Source organism: Poecile atricapillus, chromosome 3, assembly GCF_030490865.1.
Source record: "Poecile atricapillus isolate bPoeAtr1 chromosome 3, bPoeAtr1.hap1, whole genome shotgun sequence".
Lineage (NCBI taxonomy): Eukaryota > Metazoa > Chordata > Aves > Passeriformes > Paridae > Poecile > Poecile atricapillus.
The window spans coordinates 971,094-997,136 of NC_081251.1; the positions used below are offsets into that span (position 1 = coordinate 971,094).

Consider the following 26,043-nt stretch of genomic DNA (forward strand, 5'->3'; position numbering starts at 1 on the left):
ACACTGGATTTTGCGTCGACTGGTTTAACTTAATCCTTGTGGATTAGCATAATAAATGTACGGGAGAGTAATGAGCTCCCAGAGAAGGCCCTTGCTCGGGGAGGAGGGGAAGGGGGGAGGATGGATGCTCTGAGGGGTTTCTCCCCTCCCTGCAAGACCATTCCCATCTCTTGGGAAGGGATTCATGTCCCCCTCCAAGGGCAGATGATCCTGGGGGGATCCCACAGCCTACAAGGAAGCGCCCGTGACCTGAGAGAGCCCCAGGCACATCCCTGCAAAGCAGCAGCAGCAGCCCAGGCCCTGCTCCCAGAGCAGGGACAGGTCCTGGGAATGCTGAACTCCCCAGGAGGGCTGAAGGCTGGTTACCAGCCCTGTGCCTCCCCCCGAACTCAGCAGAGGCAGATGAGATGATGTCTTGTCCCAGTTTTGGTCTGGGAGCTTTGAAAGACAGGGAGAGGTGACGTGAAGAGCAGCAGCGTTCAGCTCCTGGCCCAAGACCTGCCAGGGAGCAGGAAAATGGCTTGAAGCTGGAAAGGAAGGCAGGGAGCGGGGGCAGGCCAGTGACAGGTGCCCGGAGATTTAAAGCCTTTTAGTTTAACTTGATCTCTCCCCACGGGGGGCCCTTCTGGCCTTTGGCTGCTCCATCTGCAATTACAGGCGGGTCCATCTGCCAGGATCACCCCGTGGCAGAGGGAGCTAGAGGCTCCTCACAGCCCCTGAGTGACAGCAGAGGTGACACTGCTTTGCCCTGTGCTGCTGCCATCCTGCCCCTCCACAGGACCCAGCACGCCATGGACAGAACCCCAGGGCACTGCCTGAACCAGTCGATCCCGACTCGAGCCATTCCCTCAGGGAGAGAGGAGGAGAACCAGGAGTCCAATCCCAGGAGATGGGGCTTTATTTTGGTGGATGTTTATGGAAAGGCAAGGCCTCGGTTCCAGCCACAAGCTGGATGCTACTGGCCAGACTGGGAGCTCTGGAGGCCACGGCACGGAGGTGAAGGCAGCAGGAATTCCCCAGCACAGAGCCCCCAGGCCCAGGCTGGCGTGGGACGGACGTGCCCAACACACAGTGGCTGATAAGGCACTTGAAATGACTACAAGCCATGAGGCAACCTGCTGCCTCTCTCCTTTCCTTTCTTCTTTCCTTCCTTCCCTTCCTCCCCCGGGAGATTTGGAGATTAACCTATGCAGAATGGGGTGCTGTGGGGAGCCGGGGCCCGGCTGGAGGAGCTGTCAGGGTGTCACCAGGCCACCTCACTGGTGGAATTTCTTGCTGGGGCTGCTGGCATAGTCCAGCAGGAGCTGGCACGGTGTGAACTGGCTGCCGTACACGGCCTCGTACTTGCGCAGTTTGTCCACGAGCTGCCGGGCGCCGTAGGAGTCCGCAAACCTGAAGGGACCTGTGGGGACAGGGCCACAGTGGTGACAGGGACACAGCAGGGACACAGCAGGGACACAGTGGGGACAGGGACACAGCAGGGACAGGGAAGGAGAAGCACCAAGGTGCCTGGAAGGGTCCCAGCATCCAGAAGCAAAGGCTTTGTCCCATTCATCCTTCACAAGACCCCCCAGTCTCTCATCAGGGGAATGCAGGACTCTGCTCCCAGCTCACCTGAGCTGGGCAGAGGTACTTGAGTGCTGGGGACAAGCTGGGACATGGATAATCATGGAATCATGGATGGTTTTGGTGGGAAGGTACCTGGAAGCCCATCCAGTCTTGCCCCTGCCATGGCAGGGACATCTTTCACTGTCCCAGGCTGCTCCAGCCCCAGTGTCCAACCTGGCCTTGGGCACTGCCAGGGATCCAGGGCCTGCCCACCCTCCTAGGGAACAATTCCTTCACAATCTCCTGTCTAACCATGGGAAACCATCCTGTCCCTTTGTAAGAAGTCCCTTGAGGCTGCTCCCTCAGTCTGAATTTGGCTCAAGGAGGGAAAGCACCAGGCACATGGCAGAAGCACCACTTCGAGTCCAACAGCCCTTGGTGAACTCCAGTAACAGTGGCAAGAGACAGCATCAGAATCATGAAATTATTTAGGGTGGAAAAGCCCTTTGACACTATTGAGTCTAAACATTCCCCAGCAGTGCCGAGACTACCACTGCCCCGTGTCCCCAAGTGCCACATGCACAGGGCTTTTAAATCCCTCCTGGCATGGGGAGTCCACCCCTACTCTGCACAGCAGTGCCAGGGCTGGACAGCCCTTTCCATAAAAGAATTATTCCCAATACCCAACCTACAGCTTCCCTGATGTAGCCTGAGCCATTTCCTCAGGCTGCAGCTCAAAGCTGGCCTTCACTCCTGCCTTGCCAGATGGCTGCAGCCCACGGGGAGCTTTGGAGCCCGAAGCCCAGCCCAGAGCACTCACCTCCCAGGCAGGGTGGGAAGCCCAGGCCGAAGACAGCCCCGATGTCCCCCTCCACGGGGTTGCTGAGGATGCCCTCCTGCAGGCACATGGCTGCCTCGTTCACAAAGCGCGTCACCAGGCGCATCTGGATGTCCTCGTCGGAGCAGCTGCGGGACACAGGCTGTGAGGGCTGGGCAAGGGACAGCACCTCAGGCCAGCACAGGTGGGACACAGAGCCAGCCCAGGGAGTGTCCCAATCCACAGGAGGATCAGGGCTCTGTGACATGTCCTGAAGCAGGCACTAAGAGACACAGAATGGCTGGGGCTCCTCTAGTCCAACCTCTGTGCCCAAGCAGGGATTCCTGCAGCGTGGCACTCAGGATTGTGTGCAGATGGATTTGGAATATAAGTGAGGGCTTGATCAGCCAGTGTTCAGCAATGTTATGGAATCCCAAAATGGTCTGAACTGGAAGGGACCTTAAAGCCCATCCAGTTCCACCCCTGCCATGGTAGGGACACCTTCCCCTGTCCCATGTGTGTCCAAGCCCTGTCCAGCCTGGCCTTGGGCACTGCCAGGGATCCAGGAGCAGCCCCAGCTGCTCTGGGCACCCTGTGCCAGGGCCTGCCCACCCTGCCAGGGAACAATTCCTGCCCCAAATCCCATCCAGCCCTGCCCTCTGCCACTGGGAGCCATTCCCTGGCTCCTGGCCTTCCATGCCTTACCTCGGGTCCCTCTCCAGCTCTCCTGGAGCCTCTTTGCACCCTGCAAGGGGCTCTGAGCTCTCCCTGGATCCTTCTCCAGGTGAGCACCCCCAGCTCTCCCAGCCTGGCTCCATGGCAGAGGGGCTCCAGCCCTGGGAACACCATGTCCCTTAACATCACCTGCTGCACCTCGTGCTGCTGCTCAGAGCACAAGGAGCTGGGCATGAGCCAGCCCCAGCCTTGCCTCACACACAGGTACTCACACATCAGGATTCGCTGGCACCCTGAACTTCTCCAAGATCTCATCCATCCCAGAATTCACGCTCCTGTTCTTCACTCCCTCCTGGTACACGTAGAAGCCTTTCCCTGCCTTGCGACCTGTGGGGATCAAAGCAGACAAGTCAGCTCCTGCCATGTGTCCTGTTTCCTCCTGACACCTTGGATCTTGTTTTGTGCCTGCTGTTCCTGCTCCTGGAGCTGATCCTCCCAGCACTCTACACCTCAGAACACACATCTGCTGCCTCAGCAGGGGCAGAGGGAAGGCACCCTGCTCCACCTGACCCCTTGGCAAGATGTGCCAGGCCCTAATTCCTTCTCTAGGTCCAGAAGACCAACAGCACCCCTGCTTCTGTGGAAGAGATCCCTGCCCCATTCCCAGGGGAATGTTCTCCCACTTTCCTGGGGCAGGAGAGCCTGATGGATGTTGGTGCTTTCCCTGGAGCAGAGGGGATACCCTTCAGCTGAAAACACCTTAGCAGCTCACCTAAGAAGCCTTTCTGCACCATGAGCTTGAAGAGCTCGATGCTGCCGCCTCCGAAGCGCTGGCCAAAGGCCTTGCCCAGGTCCTCGGCCACGTGAGTGGCCACGTCCACGCCCACCTCGTCAATCAGCGTGGCCGCTCCCACCGGGAAGCCGAAGGCTGTGGAGATGGCATCCACTTTCTTTGGATCAATGCCCTCCTGCAGGATAGGACAGGAAGGGATGCCATCATGGGATGAGGTCCTGAACAGCCAGTGTGTGGGGCAGAGAGCCCAGCCCCATTAACTGCAAACAGGAGCCAAGAACAGGCTGGGGACAACCACAAGACCCAGGGCTGGTGACCCACATCCTCTGCTGTCCACACCCAGGCTGAGCCCAGCCCTGGCCAAAGCAGAAGCAATTTCCATGACTGTTTGGGGGACACTCACCTGGAGAACTCGGACCACCTCGGACAGCATCGGCCCCAGGCACCTGGTGGTGTAGAATCCAGGCCCATCCTGGGGAAAAGCAGTGAAGGAAGGAGGCAGGTGAGCTCTTGGCAGCACCAGAACCGTGGTTCACAGCCCAGGCTGCAGCTCAGACACCCCAAACCCCATCTCCTACACTATGGTACTGACTGCTAGAATAGGTTTGGGGTTTTTTTTCCCTGTAGAGCTCAGCACTGTTTACAGGCTTCCATGAACTTACTCCCTGGAAGTTCCATGGTCCAGAGCAGGCTACTGGCTACAAGCCCAACAGGCTGGTGAGGGGAAGGATAAGGCAGTTGTTCCACCTCTGCTGCTCCCCACAAAGTCAGGAAGCAACAGATGAGCTGCAAACTGCCCTCCAGGGAGGCAGCTGAGGTGGGGATGAGGCTCAGGGAAGCAGCACTGTGTCCCCACAGGTGTTTGGAGACACCCAGAGCATTTTCTGACAAGCCAGTTTTCCCAGCACCACAGGAGAGATGTGCTCAGCTTTGCTGGCAACCTCAGGAATCAGGAAAAAGGCAGGGACACCTTCCTCTGTCCCAGGGTGCTCCAAGCCCTGTCCAACCTGGCCTTGGGACAGTTCCAGGAATGGGGCAGCCACAGCTCCTCTGGGCAACCTGTGCCAGGTTCTCCCCACCCTCACAGGGAAGAATTTCTCCCTAACATCCAATCTAAATCCACTTTTCCATGTATTCTGCCCCTCTCCCTCAAGATTTCACCCAGGCAGAGGAGGGTTTCTGCTCACTGACCCTCTGCCCTTGCAGCCTCCCAGGGAGCTGAGGTGGTGACAGTCCTGTCCAGACTGCCCTGTCTGGGATGCCCTGGAAGCTGTGACGGGCAGGAGTGCCAGCTCCTCGTGCTGGCCCTGCATGTGTGCCTGGTGGCTTTCCACGGCTGCGCCAAGGGACATGTCAGGATCACCTGGGCACTCGCCCCTTTCTGACCTTTCACTTCTCAGAGGAGTAGCCAATGCCAGTGTGTTCACAGACACGTTTCACCCTCCCCTTAGTGCATGAAGCCTCCTTTTATTAATTACCCAGCCCCTGCTGTGTGCAGTGTCCCCTCACCTTCACCACGATGACCACTTTGCCCTGTTTGAGGCCGACAGCAACAGCAGAAGCTGCCGTGTCCTGGGAGGTTTTGTCTGTGGTGATGATTTCCAGCAGCTGCATCTTGTCAACAGGGGAGAAGTAGTGCATCCCAATCACCTGGCAGAGAGAAGAGCTGGCTTCAGATGCATTCTGGCTCCCAGAGGAATCAAGCAAGCAAGCTTGAGTGCAGAGGGAAGGCCAGCATGGGCTGCAGGGCCCTGAGCACACTCTGTATTCCTCCATGACAGGAGTGCTCTCCAATTCCCTTCTCTCCTTTGTTTTCTCAAGGACACAGCACATGCCCAGGACACCTCCTGCCTTTGAGGATTAAAGTACAATTTTTACAGGACCACTTCATAGTCTGGCAGCCAAATCTGCCTGGGAGTCCCTGAGCTCATCCCCAGGGAAATGATGGGCATGGTGTGAACTCGAGGGGCACCTGAGCTGGCAGGGCAGCCCCAGCAAGCTGCTGCTGGGCTCAGACTGGAGCAGCACTCAGGGAGTCCCTGCGTGCTGCCTGTGAATGTCTTTGGTGAGGAAGTGAATTAAAGGATGAGAAGGCTTCTATCCACAAACTCATTACAGAGGGAAGTGCAGCTTTCCCCCGGGAACAGCGTTTAAGTGGAGATTATCCGGCTGCGTGCCTCACTTTCTGACTGTGACCATGCCATCAGCGTGTCACCTTCACGCCTCCTGGCAGCCACACTTGGCACCAAGCCCTGTGTAAGTTAGAGGCACCTTGCTGAGTTGCAGGCTGCAAAACTAATTAAAGAAAATGCTCTAATTAGTTAACTGACTTCCTATGAGTTTCCCCATAAGAGCCATTGCACAGGCAATTTAAACAGCAAGAGGATGTTATTTGCAAGGATGAACAAATGAGGCTCAGTTGGCAATCTGGATGCAAGAGAGGTCCCACAGCAAATGAGGAAGAGGCTCAGCAGGGTGACAGGAACCTCCAGCAGGTCACCTCACACTCACAGGCACCACAGGTACTCCTGACAGGGCAGTCCACTGCTGCCTCAGGGCTGTAGGGATCAGTGCTCCTGCTCAGATGGACTGAGGCTGGAAAAGCCCTGCACATCATGGAGTCCAGGCTTGTCACCAGCCCAGAGCACTGAGTGCCACATCCAGGAATTCCTTGGAAACCTCCAGGGATGGGGACTCCAAACCCCCCTGGGCAGCCCCTTTTGATGCCTGACTACTCTTTCCAGGAAGAAATTCCTCCTGATATCCAAGCTGAACCTGCCCTGGAACAGCTTGAGGCCATTTCTTCTCATCCTGCCCAAGCCTCACCTGGCTCCAACCTTCCACAGCTTCTCTGCCCCCATGTGCACTGACACTTTCTGATGTGTGCTGACCTGCCCCAACAACATCTTCCCCTCCTTCCCACTTGCCCCCAGAGCTCTGCTCAAAGCCTGCACTGGGAGCAGAGGATGAGCTGTGCCAAATCCTGAGGAGGGAGCAGAAGGTCTCTAAAGCAAAGCCACCTCGCCATGGACAGCTCTGTGCAGGGCACGTGGCCATGGGGACTCACCTTCTCAGGCCTCTTGCTGGCAGCAGCGATCTGGCTGATGGGGAGGGCAGAGGTGTTACTGGCAAAGATACAGTGAGCAGGGATCACCTGGGAGAGAGACAGGGGACAGTGAGCATGGATCACCTGGGAGAGAGACAGGACAGTGAGCAGGGATCACCTGGGAGAGAGACAGGGAACAGTGAGCAGGGATCATCTGGGAGAGAGACAGGGGACAGTGAGCAGGGATCACCTGGGAGAGAGACAGGGGACAGTGAGCAGGGATCACCTGGGAGAGAGACAGAGGACAGTGAGCAGGGATCACCTGGGAGAGAGACAGGACAGTGAGCAGGGATCAGCTGGGAGAGAGACAGGGGACAGTGAGCAGGGATCACCTGGGAGAGACAGGACAGTGAGCAGGGATCACCTGGGAGAGAGACAGGGAACAGTGAGCAGGGATCAGCTGGGAGAGAGACAGGGGACAGTGAGCAGGGATCAGCTGGGAGAGAGACAGGGGACAGTGAGCAGGGATCACCTGGGAGAGAGACAGGGGACAGTGAGCAGGGATCACCTGGGAGAGAGACAGGGGACAGTGAGCAGGGATCACCTGGGAGAGAGACAGGGGACAGTGAGCAGGGATCATCTGGGAGAGAGACAGGGGACAGTGAGCAGGGATCATCTGGGAGAGAGACAGGGGACAGTGAGCAGGGATCACCTGGGAGAGGTGGAAGGGGCTGTGTCAGCACACAGAATCCAAAGTCGGATCTGGAGTGTGACACGCAAAGCCCTGGGAGATCAACACCAGGGAACCCTGGCAAACGAGGCAAACTGGGTTTTTGCTCATTAGGAACTAATTGGAAAGCAGTAGTTCAAGTCAGGCAGCTCTGACTTGCCCTGACCTCTCCCCATGTCTGCAGTATCAGTCCCAGAGGTTCCATGTCTCTGCCAGGCCTCTGCAGCCACAGGAGACCCTGCAGGGAACACTCCTTTCCTCCAGTGTGCCCTTGAACTGAACAGAGGGACAGCAGGTGGAGGACTGCAAGGTGTGGAGATACCAGAGGACATCACTGTCACATCAATGTCCTCAGACAAATGGAAGCTTTTTTTTGAGCACTCCCAGGAATCAGGGAATGTCAGAACTGTCCCATTCAGCTACCAGTTCCATATTGAGCAGGGAATGTCCCCAGTAAACAGAAAGGCTGCCCTTGATGCTCATCCATGTCTTGGTGTAACTGATTGGTACCAAGAACCCAACTGCAGCACACAGGGGAGGGGACAAAGCCAGCAGCACAGCCCAGGAGCCTCCACCACCCAGGGGCTGCTCAGGACTGATACTCACAGCCTCCACCTCCTTCAGCACTTTGTGCTTGACGTTGATGTCCTCGAACACGGCCTCGATGACCATGTCTGCCTTCTCGAAGCCCTTGTAGTCCAGCTGGCCCATCAGGTTGCTGAGGATGGAGTCCCTCTCAAACGATGTCAGGCTCTTCTTCTTCACCTTGCTGTTCAGCCTGGGGAGGGACAGCTTTGTCACAGCCCCTCAGTGGACCAGCCAGGCTGCTGGAGGTGCACCATGGGAATCCCTCCTGTCTCCCTCCCAGACCTGGCACCCAAAACTCCATCTCCAACCCCACAGGACTGTCACTCTGTGCTCTGACCCCTCCTTCCATGTGGAAACAGGAGAGTTCTGCTCCCACAGCTCAGCTGAAGGTCAGTCACTGACATTCCTGATGGCACCCAGCTGAGTTCTATTACTGAAGAGCCAGGAGAACACGGAAAGAAACCCAGGAAGAAAACCCTGGAATGCCTCCCCTGACATGGGCCTTTAGGCAGTGAGAATCACTCTTTCCTTAGCTCTAGGAATTACTGCTGAATCTTAGGTCTCTGCCTACCCAAGGAGCTAAGGCTGAGCCACTGGGCCTATCCCACAGCAACATCCCAGCACACTGCAGGGGACAACATTAAAATAAAGCTTTGCTGTGACACTCCAGCGGAACAGCAGTGTCAGGAGTTCCTGATGCTGGCAGCAGAGGAAAACTGTGACTAAAGGCAGCCCAGTGCCACCAGAGCAAACCCCCCTGAACTCACATACCCCTTGAAGACCTGCTGCTGGCCTCTGTCCAGACCCTTCTGTGCCGTGTCCTTCAGAATGGTCTTGATGCCCTTATCCACGGAAACCTGGGCGATCCCGGCTCCCATGAGCCCCGCTCCCAGCACAGCCAGAGTCCTGCAGGAGAGGACCAAGGGGACACATTCAAAGCTGGACATGGCTGAATTCCCATCGCTGCTGGCAGACTCACACAGCTCCTGTCATCCACCCAGGCACCACTAGAGTGAGGCCACACAGGAGTGAGGCCTCCAAACCACAGTGGGTCAGCTTCTGGAGGCTGGAAACCTCTGCTCTGCTGCACAGCTCTCCAGCTCACTCAGTCCCAGGAGCCTCTCAGACATCCTCCAACTGCTCCTTCAGGCATCCCACACTGGCACTTACTTGACCTCCTTCTGAGGTGTCCCAAATCTGTTCTTCTTGCAGTGCACCTGCCCGTGGTAGAGCCCCATCAGCGCCTTGGATTCCTTGGTCACTGCAAGTTGGCCAAAGCTCTGGAAGAAAGGGAAGAGGGAAGCAGAGTTTGACATTCAACAGCTGTCTCAGAGTCAGCACATCAAAAACATGGCAAGGGGGGAGACAGGCATGGTGTGACTCCACAGGTGAGCACCCTGGATAGAAAAGGGACAAGGGACCAGGTCACCTCTGAGGAGAGGCACCTTCTGGGCTCAGCACAGCCCACCCTGCACCTCCTCCTCCTCCTTCCCAAAAGCAGAAGGACCTGGAGCTGCTGGAGAGAGCCCAGAGGAGGCCCCGGAGCTGCTCCAGGGTTGGAGCCCCTCCACCATGGATCCAGGCTGGGAGAGCTGGGGGTGCTCACCTGGAGAAGGATCCAGGGAGAGCTCAGAGCCCCTTGGGATAAGGGCTGGAGGGACAGGAGCCAGGGAACAGCTCCCAGTGCCAGAGGGCAGGGCTGGATGGGATTTTGGGCAGGAATTGTTCCTGGCAGGGTGGGCAGGCCCTGGCACAGGGTGCCCAGAGCAGCTGGGGCTGCCCCTGGATCCCTGGCAGTGCCCAAGGCCAGGATGGATGGGGCTTGGAGCAGCCTGGGACAGGGGAAAGTGTCCCTGCCCATGGCAGGGGGTGGCACTGGATGATCTTTGAGGTCCCTTCTCAAACCATTCTGGGATTTAATGATTCCAGTTCCTCAGTGACAGGGCTGGATTTCCCTGACATGAGACCCTTCCTAACCATAAGCATCCCACACTAACTGGGGCCACTGCTTCCACAGATCCAGGTGGAAGCACTCTGTCCTTGGGCTTTGACAAAAATCCTTACAAACAGGTCAGTTCTCTTTGACAGCAGCAGCCTGACCCTATTTTCAGAGGATCACAGGCAACAAAATCTAAGGCCTGCATAACCTCCCAGCACTCAGCACGAATGTTCTGAGGAACACAAAGCATAAGCACACACAAAACAAAGTGTGAACCAAGTCTGCCAAGGAAAAGCAGGGAACGTGGTTTGGAGCAGGCTGTACTTTCCTTCACCGCTGCCCTGCGAGTTAAAATACCTGAAACAAAGCCTGGAAGAGAATCTGCAAACTCCTCTCCTGGGGGACAGAGGGAGGCAGTAAAAAAGCCACAACACTGACACTTATTATTCTTCAGGAGTTCTGGGAAGATCTCCATCCTGCTGCTGTTCTGGGGAAAAAAACCCATTCATTCTTTGCTGTAAGGAACAGAGTATCCCAAAGCTTTTATTCAGCACCAGACCAAACGTGGGTGGAATGCACAACCAGCAGGGATGGGGCACAGCCAGGAGGGCATTGGTGAGGTGACAGCTACAGCTCAGACCAGGCCTTGGCACCAGAAGGGAGCAAAAGGAGTTACAAAGCACCTCAGGGAAGCCGGGGATAGATGGATTTCAACAGCATTTAAGGGACAATGACCTTGGGAATGACCCAAATACAGAGATAATCAGATAGAAATGTGGGACTGTAGGGGACTCAGTCTTGCAGTGCTCAGGCAACCCCACCTGTGACTCTGCATAGTCAGAATTGCCTCTGTGGCACCAGAAATAACAAATTTGAGCACAGCTGTGGCAAAAACAGGACTGGTGAGGAAAAAATAATTTGGGATAGATAGAGATATGGAGGGACGAGGATGGCTGAGGAAAACAAAGACTGTGTGTGTGTGGAATAAACGGGTCACACACAAGCTGCTGGGGAGGACACCTGCCTGATACAGCCCTGGACCTGCCCACCACAGTCTGTCCTACACCCTCAATTAAACTCTGTTCCAGTTTTCCTTGTGTCCCAGCAAAGCTCAAGCAGGACTGGATGGTGTTTAGGACATGAAGGCCATGTGCCAGCATGGTCAGATGAGTGAGAGATGAAACATCTACAGCCAGCTCCTAGAGTGGGGTGTGGAACCTCAGCTCTGCTCCCTTATCCAGGAGGAGCAGCATCAATCACCCTCAGTGGCCCTGCCTGTCTGTGGCTTGTGTTGAGGCTCCCCTGGACCCCTGGAAGTGCCCAAGGCCAGGCTGGATGGGGTTTGGAGCAACCTGGGGTAGGGGAAGGTGTCATGGCCATGGCAGGGGGTGGGATGGGATGAGCAGCAGGCTGTGATGAACCCTTTGTGTGGGTAAACACAGATCCCCTGGCCACACCAGCAGCTGATCCCTGCCAGGATCTCCCCTCCTTACCTGGGCTTCAGTGAGGTATCCAGCATCACTCCCCTGATCCAGACCAGTTTTTACGACCTAAGCCAAAAGCAGTGAAGACACACCACAGCTCAGTTGTGCTGCAAACACACACTTAACAGCATTCCCTGTTGTCCCCATGACCCCTCCCCAACATTTGAGTCACATTTCAGACTTCCTGAGTCCTGTCCCTGCTGCTCCTAGCAGAGCTGTGTCACCTCATCCTTCTAGCAGAGGACAGGTGAGGAGTTGACCACCAGGTTCATTTTTAGCCATTCCCTGTGGTTTTAGGAACTGTGCTCCTGTAATGTCACTGCTCTCCGAATCCTTCACAGGTTTTAGAGAAGTCTTGGCAACAACTTCAGTAGTGAAAAGTCATTTTACAATAAGGATTCATTCACAGTCTCTGTAACAGGATGCCTGTGTAACAGAGGGGATTAATAAAGCATTATGTAGTTAGTGCTGTGGAAATTATAGCAATTTCTGTTTTTATGGCGTTGGACAGGTCTCCTGAACTCTTCAGAGACTGTACAGAAAACCTGGGAAAACTGCAGCTGAAAGTCTCATGTATAAAACATTCCAGCTAAGCCTCCCCTCACTTGGGATTGCTGCTCTACCCCTCACAGGTACCAGTACCCCTAAACTGGTGATCATATCTCAGGCAGTGATTCTGAATTGTTCCCTGCAGCCAGCACTCCTCAGGACTGATCTCTGTGAGGATCAGGATGTTGGCCTGACTCAGAGGAAGGATCACCTTCCCTCTGCCTGTCCCACATTACCCCACAGATGCAGCTGCCCTGCAGCTCCTCACAGGGGGGTTACCTCAATGATCTTCAGAGGAGCAGGGTAGAGCCCTTTGGTTTGCTTTTGAACTTTGCTCTCCACTGTCTTGTAAACTTGCTGTCTGACGAAGGGCAGAGCCATGGCATAGTCTGTCAGCCCTGCAAGGTGGGACAGAACAGGGGTCAGCACAGTGCCGGTGCACAGCCAGCCTGCCAGGATGGGCTGCAGAGGTAAGGGAATACAAATGTCAACATCTGCACTAGAAACCTGCACCTGCAACCCAGGCACAGGCAGCAGGGGCTGCTCAGAGGGTTTCTGTGAATTATTCTATGGACAAGCCTCATTGAGGGCTGAAGAGTCCTCCTAACACAACTGGTGACAGACTGAGCCCTGGGAAGCAGAATTCCCACAGAGATGTCCCCATTTCTGGGGAAAGCATGGAGCAGCCCCATGTACCTCTTCCCACTTGAGTTCACAAGCTTGGTACAGAACTTGCCACTAAAACACTGCAGACGGACAGTCCCTGGAGGTACCTGCTCCCTCTCACTCCTTAGGGCATGGCTCCCTTCCAGCCACCTCAGGAGCCACCATGTCCAGCTCTGCAGGACAATGCTTCCTGTTTTCTCTACCACCCCACATCACTCAAGAGATGATTCCAACATGAAATAACTTGATTTTGAAATGGAATTAAGTAGGAGCACGAACTCCTCCTGGAGAAGCCAAGCTGGATTACACTCACTGCTGTCCCTTGGGGTTTGTCCATGCTGACTTACTCTGCATGAACCCTCTGGATCTCTTGGCAGACACAGTCTTGTTGGCCAGTCCCCTGGCAAAGCCAATGGCCACCTCCTCCAGGTACTCGATTGTTCTTGCTTCAGGAGTCTTCAATCCTGGCCCTGGGGGGAGCAGAGAACACAGCACAAGTTATCCCTGAGGGGTGAGGATGCAGGGAAACCAGACACAACATGATGGGCCTTTGAACTGCCCCACTCCATTCCCCACTCCTGTTCAGCTTTTCTTGGTTATGGCCAAGAGTGGAAAGGCTCAGCAGAGACCAAGGAAGGCCCCAAGGGATTTGTATTGAGGGCATTGTGCAGAAATGCTGGAATGCCAGCTCCCTGTGGGGACAGGGCCAAGTGATATCCAGCTCTGCAATCAGATCAGACTGCTCAGGGACTTTCTACCAGCCTCTGGACACCTCCAAGGACAGAGGTTCCATGACATCTCTGGAGGTGTCTTCATCTCCTGGCCATCTTTCTGCCACTTGTGCCCTTTATTCCTCAAACCTTCCACTTGACATGACTGCAGGCACCTGAAATCCTGAGGAAACTGAGGTGTTCTGCCCACTCTCAACTCTCCTCTCTCCTCTCCCCCACCACATTGTGACAACACTGAGCTGTTAAATACACAGACAGCATTTCAGGAGTGCTGAATCCCTGGAAATCCCTGTACTGGAGCCAACGTCCAACCTTTGAACTCAGCACAGGAAATCTTTCCCTTGCTTTAGCTACTGCAACACCCTGTAACACCTGGCTCAATTTAAAGCTGTCCCACAATGAAGCAAGCCACCACAAAACCAGTTTGAGCAGCCTCTGAGGGTGGGTTGCACCATTTCCAAGCACAGGAATTCTCATTTCCAGGCAATTGTATCATCGGGACAGGACACAGCAAAGAGCTGATCAGGCTGCTGTGAGATGCTGCCAGAGGCAAACTCTGAGTCATTAATGACAAAGCAGTGCCTGGTGAAGCTGCACAGGGCCACTGAGTAGACCCTGGAGCTAAATGTGCAACTTTGGGCTGAACAAACCTGGTGAGACTACAACCCTGCAGCTGGGCAAGCCATTCACCTTTATACAACCTCTCCAAACACACCCAGACACTGCAGAGCCCTCAGAGCTAAGGAAACACCCCCAGACAATCCAACAGAGAAAGGTAAAATCCAAAATCAAACTCCCTCCTGTGTCATCTCCCACTATTCTCCCCCTCCAGAAAAGGCTGAGGTCCTCAGTTCTAAGGTTTTAATCATAGAAATTCAAAATTGTTTGGGAAGGGAATGTTAAAGCTCATATAATCCTCCCCCTGCTGTGGCAGGGACACTCAGTCCCTCTCCAGCTCTCCTGGAGCCCCTTTGGGCCCTGCAAGGGGCTCTGAGCTCTCCCTGGATCCTTCTCCAGGTGAGCACCCCCAGCTCTCCCAGCCTGGCTCCATGGCAGAGGGGCTCCAGCCCTTGGAGCAGCTCTCTGTCCCCTCTGTTTCACCTCCCTGTGTAACAACTGGAGGATTTTCACCCAGCAGACCCCAGAAGCTGCTCGCAGCTGATGGAGTCTCTCAGCATGAAGGAGATAAAGCAGTGCAAACACTCTGACAGCTCAGGGAAGCTCCCTGTGGAAGTCCCCCTCCTGCCCTGGCAGAATGTCAGAGCCAGTCCAAGGAAAAACAGGCCAAATAAAACCACACAGTTGATTTTACAGGCAGCAGACAAGATATAGCTCAGAGCTGCTGCATAACCTACATTTCAACAATGCCCAGTGGGTTTTAGAGAATTCACTGGAAACCCGAGAGCATTTGGGAATTGAGAATTCAGACTTCACCAGCTCCCAAATATTCTCTTCTCACCATTCAAGGCTGAGACCTTCAGCTTCATAACTTGATGTGCTGCAAGATGTCAAACCCTGATTTCACATTTCCAGTACCTTGGATACATTAACAAGTGCTGGATTCTGATACTCCAGCTGAAGAAAATTGCTGTTTGTTTCGAAATCTGAGCTGTGGGAACCATTCACACCATGTGGCTGACCTCACACGTGTGTGTTGACTTTACCTGCAGTTAATTCCCAGTGTTTTGTTGTGTCCTAACCCAGGAGCTCTGAGCTGTCCACTCCCATCTGCTTTCTTTCATAAATGGCACATGCCAGAATTGGATCCAGGGAATGCTGCAGAGCTCCCTGCTGAAGGAGAACTGATTGCATGCCCTGAAATTGCCTCCTGATTGATGGTGTCTGTCTCCTTCCAAGATTGGTGTCATCAGTTAAAGCACCACCCCTGGTGGAGCTGCTTTCCCCAGACACAGAGTGAACAGGAGCCCTCCTGGCGCTGGCTGCTGTTTGGATAACAAGGAACACATCCAATGTTTGCATGTAATTTGTATTTCTGTGTTCCTGCTACGTGCTTCTCTGGGCTGAGCCAGGATTCCCAGCAGCTCCTCAGAAATCTCACATTTCCTTTCAGCAACTTGGGGTAATTGTGGGTATAAACAGCCACATTTGCTAGCTCTTAAAACACAATTCACTTCTAAGCAAGTATCAAGTGGGAAAGTTTATCCAGGCAATTTTAACTCCAGCCTGAGAACCATGGATCTGTTTTATAGGAATGAAAACAGCTAAAGATAAGCTAAGGATATCTGTGTATCCTGGCCTGATCCCCCAGTGTGGGCAGCAGGAAAGGGAGGATTCTGCCCCTGTGCTCAGGTGAGACCCCACCTGCAGAGCTGCCCCAGCCCTGGGGATCCCAACAGCACAAGGAGCTGGAGCTGCTGGAGAGAGCCCAGAGGAGGCTCCAAGGTGATCAGAGGGATGGAGCAGCTCTGCTGTAAGGAAAGGCTGAGAGAACTGAGATTGTTCAGCCTGGAGGGGAGAAGGCTCTGGGGTGACCAAACTGCAGCCTTGCAGTACCTGGAGGAGCTCCAGGAGAGCTGGAGAGGGACTGGGGACAAGGGCTGGAGGGACAGGAGCCAGGGAATGGCTCCCAGTGCCAGAGGGCAGGGCTGGATGGGATTTGGGGCAGGAATTGTTCCCTGGCAGGGTGGGCAGGCCCTGGCACAGGGTGCCCAGAGCAGCTGGGGCTGCCCCTGGATCCCTGGCAGTGCCCAAGGCCAGGCTGGACACTGGGACAGTGGGAGGTGTCCCTGCCATGGCAGGGGTGCCACTGGAGAGGATTTAAGGTCTTTTCCAACCCAGGCCATTCCATGACCCTGTGATCCAGCTGAGCACTGGCCTGTAGGACAGCACAGATACCAGGGCTTCCCTGGCACTGCTCAGGGTGGGCAGAAGCAGCTTTTTATTAATTTTATTTTCTTCAGCAGCACCAGTGTGTTCTGGCTGTGCTCTGCATGGGGAAAACTTGCTCAGCACCCTCCAACTCCATGGCAGTGCCAGCTGCAGCAGTGGCTTCCATTTTAACTCCTGAGTGGGGCTGAAAACACCTCTTAGGAGGCTCTCAAACTTAGTCACCTTCCAAGAAAGCTGCCCTAGTGAAAGAACTTTGGGAGCAAGACATGATTCAGCAGCCTGCTCAGCACTGGGAATCCTGCAGTTTGCAGGGAGTCTCGCCACCCAGCTGACAGCCAGCTGGCAATTCCTAAAAGCCTAAGCAATGGTGGCTGCCTGCTCCAGCTCCTGTCAGGGATTAACATCTGCAGGCTGCAGAAACACAGACATCAGTCATCTATTGTCCTTCTATTAGGGGCTGCAATCTGTCCTCTGACATGATAAATGAGCAGTGTGGGCTCTTATCTGGATAATTAGCTTAAGGAGGAGAGCCAGCAGGCCTGCCCTCCATGCTGACCCCTCCTGTTCACTCAGCTTCTGCAACAGCCTCACATTTCAAGGTCCCTGTGCTTGTAAGGTGGGAACAAGGATCCCCCTGCAGAGCAGGACAAGACCCCTCCACACAATTTGGTGAGGGGAGAGGTTCCCTGACAGGCAGCAGCACACCAAGGAACTGAGGGATGCTGTGTCTGACCTAGTGGTTCCACCAGCTGATCAACCAGCCCCATCTTCTTGGCTCTGTCTGCACGGATGTTCCTCCCAGTCAGCATCATATCAAAGGCAGCAGGAAGTCCCACCTAGAAGGGCAGAAAGAGGATTCCAGAGTGGGAGCTTGCCTGGCAGAAGGGGCTGTGGGGTCAAGTTTTCCTCTTACTCACCATCTTTGGCAGCCTTTGAGTACCCCCTGCTCCGGGCAGGAGACCCAGCAACACTTCAGGTGTTCCCAAGACTGTTTTCCTGTCCTTTGTTGCTACTCTGTAGTGACAGGCAATGGCAACCTTAAAATGGAACAGACAAGGAAAGGTTTCCCTGTGAAAGACAACAGAACTGGGTACCCATCACACAATTCTCTCCCACATAACCTTGCACCAATTCCTTTATCCAACTGCCCAAATTCCCTCTGTGCTCACTGATGGCTTCTTCTGGGGTGTGAGCTGAACATCGAACTCCCAAGCTGATTTTAAATGTCACCTAGATAATCAAGGGCTTAATTAAGTCACTACACCAAGAACAGTCCCATCTATGGATCAGCCACAACTCCTGGTTTATCCCTGGACTGCCAAGTCCAGATGAATCAACACAGTGGGTGTAAAAAGCTTGAGAAACCAGCAAAAACTGAAGAGACTCCATTCCTAGATTATACTGTTTTAGTAACAACTCTGCTCCAGGAATTAGCAGTTTACAAAATCCTAGATGGAGATTACAAGGCAGAAGATCCAGCCAAGGTGCCAACGTGGAGCTGCTGGCAGGGTGGAGCCTGGCCAGCACACTGGGTCCCCAAACCCACCCCTCTCACAGCAGCCCTACAAAGAATGGAAGTTGCTGGGATACAAGGCTCACTTCATCTGAAAAGCAGCAATTTCTAGGCTGAACTCTGCCAGCATCATGGATGCAGATCCAATGCCTGCTGGAAACAGCTGGTTTTCCCTTGGACACTCATCTAAATATTAGCTTGGCCCACTCAGGTTCAGATTTGATTTGCTCTCTTTCCACAGCAGCAGCAGAGCTGCTCACATGACAGAGCTCCGAAGCACAACCAAGCCATTAACTTGCCACAAACTCATTTACATGATGTAATGAGCCCTCATCAGCTCCCAAATTTGTCTCACAATACCAGTCCTGCCAGCATCATTTGGGTAACCAGAGGACCAGCATTGTCAGCTCCCACCCCTGCTGTGAGCCCCAGGATTGTCCAGTACCTCCAGCCCTCCTCCCAGGCAGCTGCCACTGATGGCAGCAACCACGGGCTTTGGAGAGTTCTCAATCTTTTCCAGCATCTTCTGTCCATCCTGAGAGAGCTGAGTCACTTCCTGAGCAGTCTTGCAGGCTTCAAGCATGCTGAGGGGACAAGAGAGGTGGATCAGGATGAGAAAAGCACCGACAAAACAGCAGGAAAATGAGAGGTTTTGACGAGTTTGTCCCTGTTTTCCCACAATCTCCAGTGCCTGACAAGCAGGCAAGAGCCATTTAGGTCTCAGTTTTGGATCAGACAACACAGGGAGACAAAACACAGCAGGGTCAGGCCCTGCATGCTGACACGGGCTGTGCCTGAGGCACTGAATGGGATCCCTTGTGCCAGGGCTCTGGAAGCCTTTGGGAGAGGAGGAAGGCTCATAGGAAGCCTCAAAGCACTTGCCAGGAAGGGTGGAGGAAAAGGGCCCAGAATCACTCTTTAGAGGAGCAGATGGCCAGTGCTCTGATGCCACACTGCTGGTTAGAGACTCCCTGTCCCAATTCTTCTCCTGGAGGCTCGCAGCCTTTGCCAGGCAGGAGTAGTTTGGGATGCTGGAGGTGCTGAGGCCAGGACACACCTCTTAACCACAGCCTGGCCTTTGCTCTGCTCACCTCCTTCCCTCCTGAACAGGGAGCAAGCCTCTGCCCCTGGACAAAGCCAGCCAAAAATGTAACACGGTTTTGGAGGGTCTGTTTTTAATTTACCTTCTTTCCTCTGAGCTTTCTGGCCTTTAAGCAGCTATTCTGACCTGTCAGTGTCAGCACCAGGAGACGATGGCATTCCAAGTCCCACTGGGCACCCACAGGATCATCCCACACTCTGGAAAACTTACCCAGGGAGCCTGGGAGGCTGCTCAGCACAGGGCAGAGTTCCAAACCCTGCCCAAACCAGGGGCCAGGCTGGAAGGCTGCCAGGCACTCCAACCCAGCTTCAACGAGTCCTGCATGTGAATTATCCACTCTTATTTTACCCCAGCCTGAAGGACAATGCCCACCCCAGAGCCAGGATGTGTTTCCTTGGCTGCAGGAAGGACTGACCAAGTGTCACAGCCAGGAGGGGTTTAAGGACTCTCTGCTGAGTCCTCACTTCGTTCCAGCAACTCTGAAATCCTGAGCATGGGGATTTCACTCCCAGCCTGTGCCTTGCCCCAGGGACAAACTGCTGGATTTCAGGGACTGCTCCATCAGCTCCTGAAGCCCTGTGCTTACTTGAGATCTGCTCCAGCAATGAAAGAGCCTGGCTTGGAGGAGATGAGCACGGCGCTCCTCACAGCCTCGTTGGCCCAGATCTCGTTCATGACGTCGGTGAACTCTGCGCTCAGCTGCTTGGACAGGGTGTTCACCTGGGAGAAAAGCAGCACTGTCAGCAGGAGCTCAGCCTGAGCCCACATCTGCTGCAAGTTACCTCAGCCTTGTCCTAGCACAAAGCCCACTCCAGGATAAAACCCCGCAGCAGGTCACCTTTAATTAACAAGTTCCTCTTTAACCTTCCCAACAGTGGGTTTGTGACCCCGAACATTGATTTTATGAACTTGTAAACTGTTTCTTTTCCATATAATTGTAGAATCATAGAATGGTTTGGGATGGAAGGGACCTTTCAAGGTCATCTCATCCAACCCCCTGCAATGAGCAGGGACACGTTCCCCAGACCATGCTGACAACATCACTCCAGCTTTACTGAAAGGCTGCACCAAGCAGGACAAATCCAGCTTGGGTTCTTTAGGTACCACCAAATCCTCACATAAAACAGAATATTTCAAACCTGAGACTGCTGTTGCTCCTCAAAGGAAAGGAATATATAAAAAAAACCTCCCTTCTGGTCTGTTACAATTAATACAAGATTTTTCATAGCAGTAATGCAATCTTGTATCTTGCATAATATCAGAGCAGCTCAGCTGCTTTGCTTTAAAAACCAGGTTTTTATTGCAAGCTCTACCACTGCTCATAAAGAGCATTTCCATCTGTGAGATGATATCTGAAATTCACTATTGGTTTTGAGACTCCAAAATGCATTTTTAGATGTTTTCCTGAGATGCCATTTACAGAGTTCCTGCCTCCTGATACCTGAACAACTGCAGCTGTATTGACCTAAAAAATGAGAATTAGGTTCTGTTTGTATTATATTCATGATAATACAATCAAATGCATTTATGGATTCCAAATTACTGAAGGATGGACACATTCTTTAACTGACTTGAATACATGAACTAAACAAGATTTAATTTTTTTTTTTTAAAGTTTTCCTTAAGATTTGAAATTTTACAGGACTCTGTGCTTGGGAGAGGGACAAATTAGCTAAGCACACACAAAGTACTCCAAGAGGCATCTCAAGATGTCTCATTAAAATCCCCAAATCTTCTTTTCCTACTTCTCCTTTGCTCCCAGCTGCAGGTCAGGAAAGTTCTTAGCCTTAAATGGGAATTTTCAGTACCTTGGAATTTGGTGTGTTGAATCGCACGACAGCAACATCTCCTTTGATATCACAGCTGACGTGGGTTCTGTCTGCAAACAAACACAAGGATGGGGTCAGATCCTGCTCCAGGGATTTTAAGGGAAAAAAATGGATTTATAGAAAAGCCTCGCACTTACTCTGGAGGGCACTGGAGGTGGAGATGTTACGGCAGGCATAACCTAAGGAAAAGATGTTACAGGTGTTAAAGGAATTCTCAGCAGATTCAGCCTCACCCTCTCCCAGCTCCCCTCACCTGCCAGGGAGAGCTTCTGGAAACCATGCGCATGAGCCAGTCCCTCCCCTCACGGCCTGAGCTGTGCCCCAGCAGAGTCCAGCAGGTTCCACAGCACTGCAGTGACCTTCCAGCACAGACCCCTCACTGCAGTGCCAGCAGTGCCCAACCCAGAGCAGAAAAAATGAACTCCTTCTTCCCAACCAGCTGACAAGGGATGGAGCAGGTGGCACAGGGAGTTTTGCTGTTATCATCCTCATTTCAATCTCTTCATGTGCAAAACCAGGGACCTTCCTGTACTTTGGGAGCTTCAAGGTGAATTCCCTACAAAGCAAACACAACTGTCCAGGGTATTTCTGTAAAAACACACTCTGGTGCCAGAAAATGGGGCCAGTCCAAGTGTGACCACAGATCTCAGGGGGCACAAAGGAGGGCCACAAAAAGCTCACAAAATATTTATTCTTGCCTCCATCTATCAACAAAATACTCAGAACCATAGGCTGGCTTGGGTGGGAAGGTACCTCAGAGCCCCTCCAGTGGCACCCCTGCCATGGTAGGGACACCTCCCACTGTCCCAGTGTCCAGCCTGGCCTTGGGCACTGCCAGGGATCCAGGGGCAGCCCCAGCTGCTCTGGGCACCCTGTGCCAGGGCCTGCCCACCCTCACAGGGAACAATTCCTGCCCCAAATCCCATCCAGCCCTGCCCTCTGGCACTGGCAGCCGTTCCCTGTGTCCTGCCCCTCCATCCCATTACCAGGTCCCTCTCCAGCTCTGGGATCCACCTCTACTAATGATATACAAAGCACATGGACATGTCTTCTTCCAGAGCCCTCAGAAAACTCAGACCACGAGATGAACAAGTTCTGCCCACAAGTTTCTGACTTGTAAATCTCCTTTTTCTGCTCAGAAATCATGTTTGAGCCCACGATCTCTCAGCACATCAATGAACCCCAGCTCCATTCAAGCAACCCTGATCTTGACTCCGAGGATCCCCTAACTCAGGTCCAGGCTGAATCCCTGCCAAAGCTGCTTTAAGTCTGAATTCCAGTAAAAGTGTTGCTTTCACATGTATCTACCAGCCCACACACAGCCAGTTAGCCACGGGAGGGCTCTGCTAAACACTGATAAAACCTTCAGGAATGAAACATTCCCATTCCCAGCAGCAAGGAGGGAGAATAATGCAATACCAGGAGAAAAAACTGTGCCTCCCCAACAGGTGTCTCCCCCTGCCACAGCCCCGTGACATGGGCTCAGGGCTGGGGCTCTGCTGAACTTTGGCCTCCTTTCCACCTTGTCCGGGGTGCTGGCAGTAGGGAGTGACCTTTGCTCCCATTCCTGAGCGCGGGATATGCGGTGTGATGGCGTGGGGATGGAAATTCAGCGTCACACAGTCCCAGCAAACAGGTCTGGGGTGCGTTGGTGTGTCATGTGCCCACAGCAGCATTTTATAAACAAGAGTGAGCTGGTTCCCACTCCAAAGCTCCTCAGAATATTTAATACCCACGTGTGATTGCTCCAACGATTTCCCTCAAACTCTCAGTGTGCTCAAGTCAGGCACTCCTGAAAATAAGCACCAACATTCGATTCCCACAAACCAAGTGTGGGTTGACAACAATTCCTCTGGTGAGACATGCTGCCCAGCAGAAAACCAGGCACCTTTAACAGCAATATTTTAACCCTGTAAAAGCCATATAACCTCTTCAAAGAGAAGGCAAGGGCTGAACTGTCTCCCTGAATTAATTCATTCAATCCTTGCAGCAAGCTGGGATAGTGGAAGGTGTCCCTGCCCATGGCAAGGGATGGAACAAGATGAGCTCTAAGTTCCCCCCCCAAGCCAAACCAGTCTGGGATTCCATGTGTTTTTTGCTCTTTACATGGCTTTCCTTTTCTATATTAGCTCCCAAACAGATTCCTTCCATAAAACCTTCAGCCTTCAATTCCACTCTACCTTTCCATTCTCACAAAAAAAAAAAGGTAGGAAAGTAGGAAAACAATAAATTAAGGGCATGACTGAAGAAATCTCACTGCATTTGAATGCAAAGTCTTTTGGGAGAGGTGCTGTCAGCAGGGTACCAGCTGGTTAACACTAGAATGAGGTTTTGGTAGCCTGACAGTGGCTGATTTTAAATCCAGCATATTTGTGGAAAACATCTTTTGCCAGGCAGTGAAAGCAGCTCCTTGGTCCTGGTCCCTGCACATCTGCTTTAGGCATTAATCCCTTCAGTTCTGTAATGGGAACGTGCCAAGACCAGAGCCAGAAAAATCCTCCAAAATGCTGCAGGAAGCAGAAGCCCAGCTTCAGACTTCCATCATGTCCCATCATTCATTCCAGAGTTAAAGCCCTGGAAATTGCTTTCAGTCTCACTCCTCCACCCACTCTAGCTCAAAGACTGTCCAACACCAGGACACCAACACTTCAGGTGCCCTCAGGACGTTGCCAAGGACTTGGATGCACCAGAGAATGGACAACACCCACCTTACAGCCCAGCCTGCTCCTTCCCACTTTCTCTTTTCCCAGTTACTACCGCAGCTGCTTCCCTGCCCAGCACTTCCCCTTCCCGCCCTTCCACTCACCCGGACGCGGCACACCACTTGAACTGGGAACAGCCTCCATGGGTGATGGCTCAGGGAAAAGCCTTTTCCCACTCCTGGAGCACCCCAAGCCCCAGCAGGACGGACAGGATGAAGCTCAGGCCACCTGAGCTGTCCCTGTGAGCTGAGTACGGAGCTGTAACCCGTGAGATGGGAAACTCCTGGCAGACTGAGCTCCCCAACCCGCTCCGGGAACCCGGCGGCACACGGATGTGGCCCAGCAGGTACAGCCAGCCCTGGAGCTCACCTGGCTCCTGACTGCTCCCTGCCTCTGGGGAGAGCTTTGCATCCACTTCCCAAATGCTTTGCAAGGCAGAACAAGGCTATTAATTAATTAAGAACAGTGACAGCGTCCTCAGAGAAGCTCCAGGGCTGTTGTGAAGAGCTTTACCAGTTAGAACAAGAATTCCAACCAGCAACAGTCTGAGAACTCCCTGGAGTTGCCACAAGTCTCCTCATCAGTGATTGCAGCACCCTGTCACGTACAAGCCTGCTCCAAGGCTGCACGTAACGTGGGTGTGATCCCAGGATCATGGAATTGCTCATGTTGGAAAAGAGCTCCCAGAGCTCTGAGTCCAGCTCTGAACCCAGCACCGCTGAGCCCAGGTCTGGGTTTAAACAAAATGCAGCTGGATTTTGGATCAACATCAAGACCAGGCTCTGAGGACCTTCAAAGTGCTCAAATATGAGATTTCCAGAGCTCCTCAGCCAGGCCCTTTGGCCTTCCCAGGGCTCCTGGGGACTCCCTCCTTGGGAGCCAGGAAGTACCAAGGCAGCTCTGTGGTCAGGCAGGAGAGAGCCACAGCTCTGCCTGGGCTGGAAAGGGAGATGCCTTACACAAAATCATGGAATCACTGAATCCCAGGATGGTTTAAGTGGGGAGGAAATGTTAAAGCCCATCCAGTGCCACTCCTGCCACAGGCAGGGCCACCTTCCACTATCCCAGGTGGCTCCAAGCCTCAGTGTCCAGCCTGGCCTTGGGCACTGCCAGGGACCCAGGGGCAGCCCCAGCTGCTCTGGGAGCTCCATTCCAGCCCCTCCACACCCTCACAGCCAGAAACTCCTCCTCAATATCCCATCTAACCCTGCTGCCTGGCAATGGGATGCCATTCCCTGTGTCCCTGTCCTCCACACCTTGTCCCAAGTCCCTCTCCAGTTCTCCTGGAGCCCCTTTAGGCACTGCAGGAGGCCCTGAGCTCTCCCCAGAGCTTCCTCTTCTCCAGGATGAACAATCCCAATTCTTTCAGCTGAGAGCCCATGGAGCACCTGGAGACACCCTCCCTCCCAGCCAAGTGGGATTACAGGGCCATCCCTTCCCATGGATACACCTGCATGCCTGGAGGGCAGCCACAGGGCCGGGACACCCAAGGACACTGGGACATCCTCTCCTTTCCAAGCAGGCCCTCGGGGCACTGGGGACAGGCACTCGTGTCAGGGCACAAGGACACTCCTGTGGCTCAGCTCATGTGCAGGGACCGTCCTGACTGGAAGGTGTGTCCCCCTCGATGCCAGGTCACAGGGACCCCCCAGAACTGCACAGAGACTCCCACAGTGTGTCCCTGAGCAAGGACTGGCACGGCAGAGTGTCCCCAGTGGGGTCACACAAGCCCCAGAGACCCCAGGACGTGGGGGAACAGACCCTGGGGGGGATGTTTGGGACCTGCCTGGTGACTCACAGGGACAAATGGGGACAAACCCCTCACATGGGGCGCAGACACACATGGGGACACTTCCCACCCCACAGCTCCCCCGGGGGTTTGGTCCTCATAGACCCTTCCCTGGGAACGCCGCATTTCTCACAGCCCCCCACGGTCACACCTGAAGAGCCCTTGGGGACACCCCCAAACCGCTGCCACGGCACCAAGAAATTCTCTCTGTGACACCCTGCTCCTCATCCTCACCCCATTCCGCGCCCACTTACTGCCCTGTCGGTGTTTCTCCACCTGTCAGTGCCCCCTCCCCGACCCTTCACTGTCCTCTCGCTGTCCCACTGCCCCTCGGTGCTCCTCTTCCCTCGATGTCCCCTCAGCGCCCCGCCGGTATCTCCGTCCCTTATCCCTCACTGCCCCCAGTGCCCCTATCCCTCAGCGCTCCCCTCACGCGGGGCACACCGCCCGCCAGCCGCTCCCGCTCCCCGCCGCCCCCCCCCTCACCGCGGGGCGCGCTGCGCCTCGTCGGGCCGGCCCTGGCGGCGGCCGGGAGGCGGCCGAGGCTGCCGATGGCCCGCACCGCCGCCGCCATCTTCGTCGAGGTCGAATGAGGGAGAGGCCGCCGGGGGCCTGACCGCGCCCGCCCCGCCCACGCTGCCCCACCCGCGCCTGACCGCAGCGCTGCCAGCGCACTTCTCCGCCGCCAGCAC

At 54.2% G+C, this 26,043-nt stretch overlaps 1 protein-coding gene across 1 annotated transcript; it reads right to left on the reverse strand.

Moving 5' to 3' along the window:
- Positions 1-875: 875 nt before the first annotated feature.
- On the reverse strand, positions 876-25,976 carry HADHA (hydroxyacyl-CoA dehydrogenase trifunctional multienzyme complex subunit alpha). The gene is made up of 20 exons (XM_058834276.1): positions 25,838-25,976; positions 20,998-21,039; positions 20,840-20,910; positions 19,618-19,751; positions 18,375-18,513; positions 17,334-17,453; positions 17,150-17,252; positions 13,183-13,305; positions 12,449-12,567; positions 11,630-11,686; positions 9,368-9,477; positions 8,969-9,103; positions 8,216-8,387; positions 6,901-6,987; positions 5,343-5,483; positions 4,237-4,305; positions 3,813-4,008; positions 3,313-3,427; positions 2,369-2,514; positions 876-1,402 (listed from the first exon to the last, which is right to left on the reverse strand). The coding sequence occupies exons 1-20, from the start codon at positions 25,923-25,925 to the stop codon at positions 1,257-1,259; spliced, it is 2,313 nt and encodes a 770-aa protein (XP_058690259.1). The 5' UTR covers positions 25,926-25,976; the 3' UTR covers positions 876-1,256.
- Between the last annotated feature and the right edge of the window lie 67 nt (positions 25,977-26,043).